A 15,459-nucleotide genomic window follows, 5' to 3' on the forward strand; every position below is an offset into this window, starting at 1 on the left:
AGTCTCACATGAAAACATTAGAACCTGTGTCTGAATCACGAACCTCCAGAGGCCTTCTCCAAACTAAATCAGAAGCAGCAGAGAGCGCAAGCCTAGGATTGGTTGGTACTATCGTGAACCCTATTTTTTTTTTTTTTTAAGGAAAGGAAGAAGTAGAGAGGCAAAGTTTCTTGCTTGAGATCACCCAGTCTCCAGAAGCTGAAGTGAGAGTTAGACTCAAGGCTGTACCAAAGCCTGAGACAACCAGGCAGCTCCAGCTAGAACAACTTCCTGCTGCTCTTGGGGAAGTCAATAGGGAGCAGGTGGCCCTGATCTCAATCCCCGTTCCTTTCCTTTTTTCCATTTTTCTGAAGATTGTCATAGTCCCCGAGTGATGCCCCCGATCCACAGTTATGTGTTGCATCCTCTCAGCAGTTTGGAGGCCGCGGATGATGGGACTTGCCAGCAGCAATCTAGAGAAAACCCTGCCTTCCCTGCACCAAGCGGTGACATCGGAGAATTGTGAATCTTTCCACTATCTCAGATCTGGAGGGAACCTGCAACTTGAGAAGGTGTGATAGTAAGATAGGTGTGGAAATTTAGAGCAAGAGAAGAGAAGGAGAGGAAAGGGGAGGAGGGAGAGGAGGACGAAGAGGAGGGGGAGGAAGAGGAGGAGGAAGGGGGAAGGGAGAAAGAGGAAGATGAAGGGGGAGGAGGAGGAGGAGACCTGTTTTTTATTCCAGTGGGGAAGTGCTGTCCCAGGGACCTATCACATGCTCCCCTTGGTTTTGTTGGACCACACAGCCTAGAATGCAGCACATCTTTGTTTTGTGGACCACTGTGTCTCCAACACTTAGGAGGATAGGATAGAGCAGATGCTCAAAAAAGATTTCACTGAATGGATGATGAAACTGAATTTTATTTGACACGGTTAGGTTTGGGGTATGGTCCAGAATGACCTCAGACTGGCTCAGACCTGCCTGTGAGCTTTCTGCCTGGGTAGAAAGAAGGATGAGGTCCCTGCGTTGGGGACAAGCCATTGTTTGGGATTATCTGTTTCATTAATGGACCTAACCAGACACAGGGGCATCACAGGCTCAGTGTGTGTGAAGTCACCGGAAGCAACCTCACTCGGCAGCGTGCCTCATCCTTTCCGGACTCCTGCCCAACCTTCCCCGCCCCTGACGCCCACCTATCTCAGCCACATTTCACAGACCTGCCGCTTACTTCAGCAGCTGCTCTCCAGCGTCTGAGAATGGGTTTTATTTTTATTCCCTGAAAAGCCTTCAAAGGGCTCTCTCCTAGCTTTGAGTTTGGCGTGGGCAATTTGAAACATTTAATGGGAATTGTTATTTTTTTTTCCCAAGGAAGAATTATTCTCAGCAAAGTCTGGGACTAGCCGGAAGGAGACAGCCAGACATCTCCAGGTAGAACAAGCTTCCTGCTGTTCTTGGGGAAATCAAAAAGGAGCGGGCAGCCTCCGCTCTCCAGCCCCATGCCAGGCCTGACCCCAGCCTTTCATGCGCAGTGGCCATAGGGAAGAGAGAAAAGTATAAAATCAGACCAAACCCACAAAGCAAAGGCTTGAAATGAAACCAACGCACAATGACAATGCTCTGTTCTCTTTGTTCCACTCAAGAAATGACAGTCTTTTCCAGCGCAAAGACTGGATCCTGGCTTTCATCCTTGGAGGCCTTTATTTCAGGTCCCTCCCTGCCTTACCTCCTTTCATTATTTCTGACTTCCTTAGAACTGGCTGGGGGGTGTGTGCAAACTGGGGCCTCCAACCTGCTCCAGCTGGGATACCTATGGCCTGGGGCTAGGGACACATGGAACCAGGCCCACGCTGGTTCCGGTGATATGAAGGGTCTGCTTTCATCCTGGCAGCACAGACTAAGGGAAGCCCAAGGAATCTTGGTGAAGTTGACCTCCCCACTCACAAAGCAGGGCGCAGTCCTGCCACTGGTTGGAAATCTGGATACTATGGTCCAGTCCACTTGGCCATGCAGTGTTCTGAGCATGCTCAGCTGGAGGTGGCCAGAAAGACTATGTTCCCCCAAATCTTCCCAGGTATCCCTGGACCCTATGACTCAGACTTTCAGGCCTTTATGATGGTGATCAGTGGGTGGGAAGGCAGTCGTGTTCAATCCAAAATTCCTGTAGCTTCCAGACGTCTGACCTGGGTTTCAAGTACAAAGCTAATGTATTCTCAGGCATGAGAGAGTTGAAAACCACGATAGGGTGGGTGGGTCGGTATGGTGTCCGCCTCATGCTCAGCTGACTCTAGTCTAAGTCCCTCCACCTTCTCTCCCAGCTGGAGGAAGCAGAAGAGGGAGCCCCAGAGGAAGGGGCAGTTGACAGGGTAGTCTATGCAAAGGTCACTCTGAGGACTGCCAGCCACTCCCCTCTTGGGGGCAGTCACCAATGGCCTTCTGGTCCCTATGGCATGGGCCCTACCTGCCTGGTGATGCTGGTTTTTTTTTTTTTTTTTTTTTTTTTTTTTTTTTTGTGCATTGCTGGTATTTTCTCCCTGCCTAATCCTGGGTCCCTAAAGAGTGGAGCTCCCAGCACACGGGCTGGACACCAACCACTTACAACACAATAGATATACAATAGATATACAAAGGCTGTTGCTCTCCCAGCCAGGCCGTTGGACCTGAGAAACTAAGGACAAGGGTGGCAAACAGGAAGCTTTGGAGGAAACAGCTGGGTGGGCAGGCAACAAGGAGGCTGGAGCATCTCTGCCACGGTTACACAGGGTTCAGCGATTCAGTCTCTCTGGCCCATCACCTCTCCCATCTGCCCGTGGACCCCACTCTGCTATGTAGGGCAAACCCTTCTGGAGGCAGGGGAGACTCCTATGACAGACTGCTCTCACTTTCCACAGCTCTCTTTCCAGGTTAGCACCCTGCTATGAAATCCCAGGGGATCGTGGTACTTATATGCTGCACTGAGCAGAGAGAGCAGCTGAGGCTGGCAAATCCCAGAGTCACTCAGAGAGGCCCGAGGCAGCCCACAGGAGCAACGGAGTAATAGGAGAAAATTGACCGGATAACCAACTGATCCTAGTACTTATGTTACCATGTGGCCTATAACACTGCCGACTTCTAGGAAGGAGGCCCTGGCACTGGGTCCTCGTACATACAAGTAGACTCAGCCCTGTTACCCACGCCATAGATCAAAGGCAACATTGTCCATCTGCCGTTGAGAGAACACTGCCTAGAGGGAGAGTATTGGGCCAGAGAGGTCGACCTGGTTGCCTGTGGGGAGATTCTCCAGTGTAACGTCCAAAGGGGAAGTTTCATGTCTTCTGCTAGTCACACTCAAATCCCTCTAGTTATATGGTCCAAGCATAGCCGAACACTACAATGGGGCTACTGAACCCTCCACATACAGCTCAGAGCTGGAAGGGTAAGGGGTGGGGAGCCACTGTAGGGGCAGACCTTGTCGTCTGTGTATCTCCCATGGGTCTATGGAAACCTCCTCGGCACTCGTCCAGCCAGGGAATACTCAGGCAGGTTGGTTTCATGGGTTGGAGCAGGTACTGGGGTTCCAGGTAAGAAGATGTGGTGAACAAGATGTAGGGGCTGCCTGAGCTATGACACTTGAAGCCCTTCCCAGTCCCCATAGCCTTCCTTCCATCATAGCACTGCGCGCGGGCGAAATCAAATACCGTTTGCGCTCTGTGTAAACTCCGAGGCTCTGGTGGGCAGCATTTGGGCTGCTCAGGGTTTCATCTCAGCACCTGGTACAATGACCGCCAACCAATGACTGGCTGGTGGTAAATAGAGTGCCCCTAAGGAGGAGGAAGAGCCCGAGACTGCAGGCCCACAGCAGAGTGGGCCCAAGATGGCCTGGGGGCTCTTCTGTGCTGATATTTTCCGCCCTCTAACCTCTAACTTCCGCATCTTCAGGTGAGTCATGTGTGTCCTGAATTCCACCTTCCTCATGTTTTTTGTAGGTCAGCAAAGAGGCCCAGCTCTGGGACTTCAGGAGTCTGCCAGAGGAGATAACTACAGTCTCACCAAATGTGAGCTTCCCCTCAGGGGCGGCTGTGGAAGATCACTTCCTGCCTGCCACTGAACCTGCTTTTCTGCTAGAAGGTAAACCCAGTTAATTCTTTCTCTCTGTGTGTCTCTCTGTCTGCATGTCTCTTTCTCTCTCTGTCCTACCTTGTCATATAGTTTGTAGCTCAGGCTGCCCTTGAATTTGCTGTACAGCTGAGGCTGGGCTCAAATCCACAATCCTCCTGTCTTGACTTCCTAAGTGTGTACCTTTTTGCTCTTACTTTGTTAGTGAAAACAATTTTTGGTGACATATCATCCAGAATTGTCAGATACGGCAGCTAACCGTGGAGCCGCCTGGTTAGGTTGTGCTTGGCTGGCAGGCTGGCCAAAGGCAGGCAGTCCACCACGGTGGCTGTCTCCATGGATCCTGGGTGACCAGAGTACTCCAGTTTGAAGATTACTCTAAAGTCCTAAAACTGGAAGTAGATCTGTTATAGTAGTTGACTGTTTCTAGGAAGCTGCACCCTTCAGCCCTCAAGGGTGGCCTCCTGATGGCCTCATAGGAGGCCTCCCCAGGTGTGGGGAGTCCCTGGAAGCCATCTCTGGCTTTTCTTAGCATTGCTGTCACCCTTTCCTCCCCTGCTGATCCCCACAGGCCCCATTCCAACAGCCGCTCACACATAGGTGGTTGCTGTCATGATGCCACCTTCCCCTGCACGTCACCATGGCTGGCACACCCTGCAATTACAGCTGTTGCTTGCTGCCTTTCTATTGTGCCTGCCTCGCCTCCCCACTCTGAGCTGCTAATTGCGGGTTGGCCCTTCACTGCTTCTGTGCAGTAAGGCAAAGGCCTGTTCCCCTCAGCTGCCAGCACTGACTCTTTCAGTAGCTTCAGGGGAAAGGCGATGGAGAGGGCTTCAACAAAGCAATCCCTTTAGCCTTGCACAAAGGCAACATTTGTGGGCACTCCAGGGCTTCCCAAACCAAACAGTTAAACATAGTTAAAATGCAGACTCTGGTCCCAGGGAACTCAGTGTCTCTAATATGGTCCTGAGTATCAGGAGTGGCACAGAGGTGCACACAGGTGTAGGCACATGGGCCTGGCATGTTCAGGGCTTGCTGGACATTGTGGTACAGGACCTATGCCAACCTGGAAGAACAAGCTCAGGCTAGACCCAGTTTCAGTAAGGACCAGAAAGGAATTGCACTCCATTTTAACCCAAAGCAGGTCTGAAAGGAGAGCTCGTCAGAGTGACATGGTCTTCAGAGGTCTTCTGGCCCTGATGGAAAGAATCCTCTTCTGAAGAAAGGGTTCTTTCTATTTGTTCCAGAACAAATAATTACTGAGCTCCTATGGCACACGGAGGTGTGCAGGTTCAGAGGCTATCCCGTAATCAAAGCAGACATCACCCTTGCCTCCTCCTTCATCTCCACTGTGAGTGGGGGAGGGCAGAGATGCCAGATGAGGGAGCTGGATGCAGGAAGGAGTGTTATTGGCAGTAACCATTGTGGAGAGAGGTTAAGCAGAAGAGAAGGCCAGTGGATAGAGTGGATAGAACAGTAGTAGCCAGTTGTTAGATACAACACTGTGGCCATGGAGACATCCAGGGATTCCAGATGGACATTCAGGAGATGGGTTGTTTCAAAGAGCCCCAAGGGATGCCTTCCCCATCTTCGCCCACCACTTTAAGTAACTTCCAAGTGGCTCTGCATGGGTCGCAGCAAACCAGGTCCACCCCCCACTGGGGTCCCCCAGGGACAGAAGGGCCAGCCTAAGGGGCAAGTTCTGCTGTGTGCTTTGAGTCTGTGGCTTCCTAGGTGGGGCCTGTCCACTTGGCAGTGAGGTTCCTTCTTGGTCCTGGGCCCCTTGGAGGGGAAGGATGATGAAACTTCTGCTCCTCTAAGCCTGCTATATGTGACCCTCTGTTCCCACAGCTCAGAGGCGCCTCTGCCGTGGGAGAAGGACCTTGAATCTTCTCCCTAGGTCCAGTGAAGAGCAAGACAGGAACCGTAAGCAAACTTTCTTCATGGGCTGGGCCCAGATCTCTGAACCTCCAAATTCTCCATTGGAGACAGAGCCCCACTGTTCCAAACCAACCTTCATTTAGCAACCTGAGGCCAGAGACTCCCCTTCTTTCCCGGCCTCCCACTGCTCTGGGTTCTGAGTCTCTGCTCATTCAGGCCTAACCCAGGACAGAGGTGGAGGAGGGAGAGAGGGAAAGGAACCAAACCAGGGAGATGCTGAAATTGCTTTCAGGAGGTGGCAGGGTGGGGATGGTACCCACGGAAAGCTGCACACTCTCATAGGGCATTGCTTGCCCATGGCCAAGCCTGAGGGACTTCTGAGTCCATGAACAGTGATGGCCCCAACCCACTCCAGTTTCAGGGTCCTCTCATTGTCACCCTAAAAGCAAGACCACAACGAACTGGGTCTGTGGCCTCTTGACAAGGGAGGCCAGCATGTCCTTGTACCTAGCACCTGTTCACCTCTGTCCCCAGCTAATATCTGACCTCCCCCTGACCTCACCCCACCATGGGACACTAGCCAGCTCCAAATATGAGTATGGCCACAAGGAGGTTTTAGTTGTGTCCTAGACTCATCCATAGAAGACCATCCCTGCCCTCCATTGGACTCATGGTGAAATGGTATGGGTTGTCCATTTCTAGACAGCTGGGAGGCAGGAGAAGCAGCCAATAATAAGACCGAGGGCCCAGTACCAGTTTGACGGATGGCAGCCAGCAGGGCAAGGAAACTCAACAGCTAATGGGGGGGGGGTTGGGTGGGTAAGAGGCCCAGGGAGCTTCCAGGAAAAGAGGGGGGACTAGAAACTGATGGGGAGGTGTGAGGATCAATTTGACTAGTTTTAGACTCTGCACAGAAACACACTGAGGAGGAAGAGCTCTGAATGTGGGTAGCACCATCCAACGGGCTGGGATCCCAGGCTGAATAAAAACGAGAAACCAAGCTGAATACCTGCATCTCTCTCTCTATCTCTCTCTCTCTCTCTCTCTCTCTCTCTCTCTCTCTCTCTCTCTCTCTGTCTCTCTCTCTCTCTCTCTCCCTCCTTCCCTCCCTCCCTCCCTCCTGACGGATCACAGTGTGGCCTCATGTTCCTGCTGCTGTGCCTTCCCTTCCATGATATACTATATTCCCCTCAAATAAACCCTTCCTTAAGTTGGTTCTTGTCTGGTGTTGGTCACAGCAAGAAACTAATACAGGAGAATTGATCATGGGGTGTCTTTCACCAGAGAGCCTGGTGGAATTGGAGCAGCTGCGTACAGCCCTGCAATGAGCTTCACTACTCAATACCATACCATGCTCCCCTACACTGCTCCAACAATAATGACCAAGAGCCAGCCCACTCTTGTCCTGACTTCTCTACGCCCAGCCTACTTCTGGCGCTGCCCATCAACTCAGCCTGAACTGGGAGTCTCTTCTCAGGGGTGTAGTAAGAATGAGGCTTTTCCGACCTGATATCCCCCCCACACCACCACACACACACACTTCTTTCCCAGTTGTAGGCATGACTACATCATACCCAGGCCTCTTCCCACCCGCCCCAGCTCCCAGCTCTAGCTGGCACAGTGTTTCTTTAACAAATATCCCTCAGTACTCTTTCCAGCTTGGTTCCTTCCTCTGAGGATGCAGAGGGGCTTGGCAGGACTCTTGACACGACCTGGAAGGAACTAGGTGCTCCTAAACAGGAGCCAAAGTGAGGAGGCAGGACTGGAGCAGCCAGCCTGAAGGGACAGGGGCACAGGGGTTCACCAAAGGCACCCCTGCTCTGTTTCTTCTTCCTGACACATGGAACCCCCTACTTCTCCACTGTCTTTGAGGTGGCTTCCACAACTGGATGTCTGTTCAGCATTCAATTATAAGAGAAGAGACTGTGGACTTGCCCCTAGGCTTCACCCTAGGCCAAGCTGGTGTTGCAGAAGTCTTAGCTTGGGTCTTATCACTAACTTGTAGGGCAAAAGTCCTGGGAACCCCACAAGAGATGGACAGAGGTCTATGCATTCCAGGCAGGGTCCTCTACACTTAATTGGGTTCCCAGCACCAGACCAGTGCCTTGTGATTGCTCCTCCTCACTCCCCTGAGGTCACAGACCTCCCCTGCTGTTGTGTTTAAATGTGGAGTGTACGTGCATGCATGCGTGTGTGCATGTGTGTGTGTGTGTGTGTGTGTGTGTGTGTGTGTTTGACCTTGGTACCCAATTGGTGGCACCAGAATCTTTAGGGGATGAAGGATGGCTAAAGAAGTGTGACACTCAGGCAGACTGTATAGCTTGGCTCCACTTCCTGTTCTCTGTTTCCAGATAGCTGGTACCATCATGGTACTGGCACCAGCCTTCTCTGCCTTGATGGACTGTATCCCCTCCAAAACTGTCAACCAAAATAAACCCTTTCTTTTATAAGTTGCTTCTGTCGGGTGTTTTTAACACAGCAACAGAAACAAAAGTTAAGATACCCTCACCTCTCTCAGAAGGGCCTGACCCCTTTCTCCTGTTTGTTGTTCATGCTTGGTCCAGGTCCCTGACAGCGCTTTCCTGCCCCAGCAGAGGTAAAACAAGAGTGGGTACATATATAGTCCTGGGAGCTTCTATGCCTGGCTGTGTCTATACCAGGGTTCTGTGTCAGGCACAGCATGGCCACTAGAGAAAGTTCTTCCCTGCTTTCAGCTGTCGAAGAAGCCTAGTCCCCTGGCCTCCTTTGGGTGGGCCAACATGTCACCCAGCTATGGTTTCTCTTAGTGGCTCCTCCCCACCAGCAGGCAAGGTCTCAAACATCAAATAAGCAGATCTCCATATGGCTGTGGTCATAAATGACCATAGTGTTCTTGTGCTGTTCCCAACAGAGGCCAAGGACAAACCGGCACATGGTATGGCCAGTAGAAAGAAGTAGGGATGGGCCTTAGCAGGGCATATGTAAGCAGTGAGCCCTTCGAAGGTGGGTACTGTACTGAATAAGTGCTCTGTCCTGTGTTGCCACTAGCTGTGTGTCCCACATTACTACATTACGCAGCCTCTCTATGCCTCAAACTGGGAACAGAGGATTGCTTCAGTTGTGCTACTGAGGCAGCATGGAGTCCTCAGGCTTCAGTAAGTGTTGACAGGGAGGAAGGGATCAGTGACAAGTCCAAGGTCATGCTGCTGAGAACCAGCAGGAAATGGATTTGGATAAAGTAGCATCAGTTTTCAGGCCCCTAGAGAAGTGGCTACCGCTTCCCGCCCATGCAGAAATCAATCAGCAGGAGGCTGTTAAAAACCACCTCCCAACAGCCTGCTGCTGGCCAGGAGCTGTGGGCTGCTCAGTGGGGGGACCTGTCCTGCTCAGAAGGCACTTAGGGCCATCCACAGGGTGTGGGGAAGGATCCAGATGACCTGAGAGGCAGAGCCAGGCCTGTGAAGGTGCTGTGTCCTTGGCAGCTCCCTGCTCCCTGCCTGCTTCACAGTCAGAGGAGGCCATCAGCTCCCCAGCTCCAGTGAAAAATAAGGCAAGTGTGAAAACAGCTTTCTATGCCAATTGGGGACCTGCTTCCAGGGGAGGCCTTCCCAGGAGGCCACCTACCTAGTCACTACAGCTCCTAGCCTGGCTTGGTGTCATGGTAACACCTTCCTTGCAAGCTACAGCCCCAGTGAGTGGTTCAGGTCTGGGGACTGGGGGAGGAAGGGTTAAAGGTGTTGGATTGCTTGGGGGACATAAACGACTGCCCACCAGGAGGCTTAGAACTATCACTTCTAGGCTATGCTGGCCAGTAGAAAATAAGGTGACTTCTCTGGGATTGGTGAGAAAGCATGGGCCTTAAACAGTAGGCCAGGTAAATGCAGTGGTAGCAGACAAGCCCGACTCTCTGTGGATATTAAACGCACAAGTGATTTTCTGACACACAGCACATGTCCTGAGCATTAGCCTCTTGTTTGTCTAGGATCAGGCTGGATGGGGCCTCCACAACAGTATTTTGAATGTTTGTGTGCTTACAGAATCCTTCCTGAAGCTTAGCCCCCAAGGCTACAGTGCTAACAGCAGGACCTTAAAGAGGTGCTGAGGCCTCAAGGATTCAGTCTAAGTGTATGAGATTTGTATGCCATGAAAGATTCTCCACCATCCTCCATGTGAGGATGTAGCATGAAGGTGCCATCTTGCCAGCAGGGAGAAGTCCTCACTAGACCCTGAACTTGGACTTCCTGGCATCCAGAACCACGAGAAAATATGTTTCTACGATTTATAAATTGCCCTGTCTCAGTAGCTTGAGGTGGACACCATTTTGAGCACAACTTCCATTTTGGAGGGAACATAGGGAAGTCACACAGTCAGTTTTGAGATTGGTCAGGCTTAGTCTAGGGCTCTTACTCAAACCTGAAGACCAGAAGGACAGTCCTGGGTGATGGCCTTCAGGTTGCCGTAATTCTCTGGCTCTCAGCTACCTACAAGCAGGAAGTCCTGCCTCACACATCCAGGTCACCACATGCTTATGGAACTTAGCACTGGGCTTGTTGACAGGCCTCCAAGCAGGGCCGCCATGGTGAACTCTGTGTTTCAGTTTTGATCTTCTGAGGGAGGATCCAGATCTCAGCAACTGATACACACACCCATAGTCTGAAGAAATGGTGTATGTTATTGCACGGTAGGGGGCTACAGACAGTAATAATGTGCTACAGATTTCAAAGGCCTGCGAGAGGGCTGCAGCTGGCATTTGGTAGTAGAGCGCTTGTCTAGCATTCATTAGGTCCTGAGTTCAATCCCTACCAACACACACACACACACACACACACACACACACACATACAACATACACACAAAAACAACACACACACATACCTGGAAGAAAGGATTTTCAACAATAGACAAATAGTAACTCTTTGAAGAGATATGTTTGCCTTGATTTGAATGTTGCATAATGCTCACATGTATTTTAACCCCATATGTAGTATTTAGTACCCCATTAACATATACAATTCTACATATTATGCATCAGACAAAAAGTTAATTTAAATAGCAATCTCTCTATATTTATATGGACATATGTATCTATACAAAGCTTTGTGCATTGTACACATATGTACATTGTATTTTGCATAGCTGTATGAATATAAACACATGAGAAGGCATGCAGCAAAGGTCTCCATGTGCACAGGACATGAGTCACACTGAGTTCAGTGTCCCTTTAGTGTGGTTACAGTGGTTTTAGAGAACCCAAAGTCTGTGCATCTTTGCCACATTATCCCATGAGACCTGTCAGTCGGGGACAAAGGTCCTGCTGTGGTCCAGCCTCCCTGCTTGACAGCTGCTCAGAAAGCTCCCGAGGCTCCGAGGTGAGCAGTGTCTGGTATCACAGGCGGCACAGAGTGGACAACTATCCAATTCCAGGGGCTCTGGACCCATGAACGGCGCTGAAGCTCCTGTTCTGCTGAGATGCCTCTGTCTAAGCCTCTTCCACACAAACACCACTTCCCGTGACTGAGAGCTCTGGTCGTGCTAGGCAGCCTGCTTCCCTGTCACTTACAACCCTGAGGGACCGCTCAAGCAGTGAGTGGTGACTCAGCCAGCAGGATCCTCCTCCTATCCCCAACCCAGGCAGCTTCTCACAGTTCCCCACCTGACAGAGCATTCCTGCTTTCACACCTACCCACCCACCCACCCACCCAGCTATCCACACACGAGTCCACCCTGGGAGTCAAAACCCATTCTCCTTTTCTTCTTGTGTATCGTTCATCTGCTACACACATACCAGATGCTATCAGCAGCTAAGATGATGACCAAGACGACATGCCATCTCTAAAGGAGGACAAGTGAGTACACCCTCCTCCTTTCATAGGCACAGTAGACTTTAGGGAAAGGAACCTGCAAGAGATGGACCTGACTCTGGGTGAGGACAGAATGCTGGACTCACTCAGACTCTCTGTGGGAGAAACCATTGTATCCTGGAAGCTCAGTGTGTTTATTATATAGAAGGGACAGGGTTATTGCATTCACCTGAATGAACAAGAAGGTGGGGTTTATGGTGTACAGCTGGGCCAGGGAGATGGCTTTAGTCAATCCAGTAGAAGCCGGTTCCGTAAGGGGAACAGTCTTCAAGGCTGTAAATATCAAGGAAGGGAAAACGCTTAGGTGAACATTTTCTGCACATACTATCAGCATCCACACATGGATCAGAGGATGGCTTAGTGGTCCCTCTGAGCCTCGCTCTTGGTGAGGGGTGGGGGAGGGGAGGCTTTGCCATTTTCTCATAGGCCCGAGGTTAGTGTCCTTGCCCATGATTGACATGGCCCGTACCCACTCAGGTTCTCACGTGCGTGGCTTCCTCCACCCTCCACAGGAGCCTAAGTAGTAGGAGGAGGAATGATGGGAAAGGCTCAGATCAGCAAAGCCGAGGAGGCAGGGGGAAGAGATGGCTGTAGATAACTAACTGCATTCACAATTCAGAACTGATCATCAGCAGAGCTCTACCAGAGAGAAGTCTGGGAGCAGAGACCCCAAGCAGCCCATGAGGGCAGGGGTGGCAGTCCCCAGTGGCTGCATGCAGGAGGAGGATCTGAGGAGTTCTGCACGACTGCTGATTCAGGGCACCAGTGCCACGGAGCCCACCCTGGAAAGGAAAAAGTCCATGGAGACCTGTGAAGAATGCATTATTATTAGCAGACCAATGTGCCACACTTGTTACTGAATCATTGGGTTGACTCCAAGTTTTAAAATACACTTTCTAGACTCATGCCATCTCCTACGTGGGCAGCGGCAGCTGCTACAACCAAAGAGTCTTCTACATCGTTTCCTCTGACTACCCCATAGTCCATGTATTCAGGGGTCTTCTTCCCAGGGCAAAGCCATCAGAGTACCCCCCAACTTAGACTACACACCGAAGTCTCCATGTTGTTCTTTACCCCCAGGGCAGCCCGGTCTGCTGCAGGACGGGGCACTATGCAACCCACACACTGTTCTCACCTCATCCAGGTAGCTGAGTTGTTCCCTTGGAACCACCCTAGGGATCTCCTCTTGTTGCCTCTGCTATGCTCCTGGGCCTTCAGGAGTCACCTTTTGTTGAGGGGTCTCCCTTGAGAACCCTCCTGGAATGCTCCAGCTGTGCTCACACCTTGGTTCACTGGTGTCTGCATTGTTGGCTCAGGAGAGTTCTTGCCTCACCCGTTTCCAAATCACAGCAGAAAGGCTGAGGGGGAGGAAGGGGAGGGGGAGGAGGAAGAAGAGGAGGAGGAGGAGAAGGAGGGTAGCAGCTGTGAAATGGGGTGATGAAAAGACGATGATTTCAGAACAGCTGGATGCTAATCACACCTCTGCTGTCATCCCTAGAGCTCCCAAAGCCCATTTCCTCATGTGGAAATGGCGCTGGCTGCTGCATATCTGGAAGTGACTGAGAATCCAGAGACTACATCCCCAACTGCAGGTGCTTTTCCCATGCTGGTGCTGGGACCAGAGGTTGCACTTGGGCATCTGCTCTATTTCTGTGCTCTGTATCTCTGGATATACAGTTACTGCTTAATCAATGCTGATGACCATGGAGCGAGGCTGTGGCCTGGCAAGGGCAGGCCTGTAGACTCTGCTGAGGCACTCCAAAGGCTGCACCACTGGAAAGGTGGAAGACCACAGAGAAGAGAGGAGGAGCAGCACCCCCCCCCCCAGGACACTCGCAGGGGAGTGGAGCTGGGAAGGCACCGGCAGGGTCTACAAGCAGCACCACAGCCTTCTGCCAGCCACAGATGTAGCTGGATGGTGTGCTCGCCCTGAAATGCCCAGCAGACAGCCTGGATCCGAAATTGGGCTGCAACCCAAGCCAATGCAAGGACAGAGCCAGAGCTGTCGGCCAGCTCCCTGAGCCCGCTGGGGTGCTAAGGTGGAGCCTGCACATATACAGGAGACAGGACGCAGTTGAGGAGCAGGCAGAGGCCCACATGCCCCAGCCTATCTTGGGATGTGAAGATGAAGACCTAGAAGTGGCTCTGAGTGTCTGTCTTCCCGCAACCCCCCTTTGCTTTCCCAGCCCAGTCAGGATGATCTGAAAAGTTACTGCTTACAGCATTAACCCCAGGCCTGGAAACCTCCTTCCTGGCTCGAGGGTGGGACCAGTCGCATGGTCCCTGCCCAAGAAGGGTGACCACCATCTCCTCTAAATCGGCTAAGACAGACTCAGGCTGGAGTTCAGATCCTCATGCCAAGTTGGCATTTGGCCCGAGCTACAAAACCCAAGCTCATTGCCGGCAGGGGGGCAAGGCTGAAGCATTCTGGGCACAGATGGGCCAGGAAAGCTTCTGCCCTTCACACCACCCCTGCCATCCACCCAAGGCCCCATGGAGGGTATCTGATACTCAGGTGGGTCTCTGCTTTCTATCAGATGCTTGAAGCTTTAGCAAAGTGATCCTGAAACAATGTCAAATGTGAGAGCAGCCTCTTCTGCTCTCCCAGTGAAGCTTGCCAAGCCTGGTCACCTCACAGTAGACGATGAGAGGGAAAGGTCAGGCGGCCAGATCTCCTGAAGCTGGGAGCAGGTGGCTCCAGAAGCCAAAGAGCCAAGTGGCTCAGCTCACAGGAACAGGTAGGTAGCAGTGACTCTGCAGATAAAAGGCCCTGGCTGCTGGCCCTGAGCAGGCAAGTGTGGCCCCCCCACTGTCATGGCTGGAACACTTTAGGTCAATGCCTTGGCCTATATCCTCATAGGCCTGTTTTGTGTGTCAGTAAAGAACCAAGACAACTATTGTCCATTAGATGCCAGGATTGGGTTTTTCTTGTCCAGCTTTGTCTCCTCTTTTGTCACCTCAAGGACTCATATTTCTTACAGTGGTCACCCCATGCTCTGGTTTGGATCTCAAAGGCCCACGTATTAAATTTTGGTCCCCAGTGTGGCACTTTGGGGAGGCTGTGATACCTTTTGGAAGAGGGGAGCCCACCAGAGGCTCTTGACCTTTAGATAGAGCCACCACTTAGGAAAGAAATCAACATTTACAAAACCCCTACTGTGTGTCAGTAGGTACATTACTTCCTCTATGCATTGTCCCTCTATGTAAGCACTGCTAACATTAGCCCCATTTCACAGATAAGGAAATCTGGGGCTCTCATGACTGAGCAGAGGCCACTCAGAATCCCTTGTCTGCCTAGCTCTCCCTATCACCTTGGAAACATGCTCTCTCCTGTGCAGACACAGCCCTGAGCTCCTAGGAAGTAGTGGCCCCAGAGCCCACCACCCATGAGAATGGATGTCTGTTTCCAGTGGGAATGCCAGAGGCCTGTGTCCTAGGCCAAAGTGAGGGCTCAGCAGCTTGAGCCCACTGTGCCCTGTGAAAATACCTCATGGACACTTTCATGACTCCCATCACATCCCCTGGGGGGAACCAAGCCAAGCCTCTCCCAGTTTGTTTTCTGTCACCATAATAGCATATCTGAGATTTAACTTAGAAAAGGTTCGTTTGGACCATAGTTTTGAAGGTCTTTGTCCACAAGCAGTGGGACCCATTGTTTTGGGTCTTTG

General features: G+C 51.5%; 1 protein-coding gene across 1 annotated transcript; it reads left to right on the plus strand.

Moving 5' to 3' along the window:
* The first annotated feature begins 215 nt into the window (after positions 1–215).
* Positions 216–6,736, plus strand: LOC143443157 (uncharacterized). The gene is made up of 3 exons (XM_076938794.1): positions 216–551; positions 3,941–4,082; positions 5,922–6,736. Exons 1-3 carry the CDS (start codon positions 393–395, stop codon positions 6,092–6,094), a joined length of 474 nt encoding a protein of 157 aa, XP_076794909.1. The 5' UTR covers positions 216–392; the 3' UTR covers positions 6,095–6,736.
* The last annotated feature ends 8,723 nt before the right edge of the window (positions 6,737–15,459 follow it).

The sequence above is a fragment of the Arvicanthis niloticus genome, chromosome 1 (assembly GCF_011762505.2).
Source record: "Arvicanthis niloticus isolate mArvNil1 chromosome 1, mArvNil1.pat.X, whole genome shotgun sequence".
In the NCBI taxonomy this organism is placed as follows: domain Eukaryota; kingdom Metazoa; phylum Chordata; class Mammalia; order Rodentia; family Muridae; genus Arvicanthis; species Arvicanthis niloticus.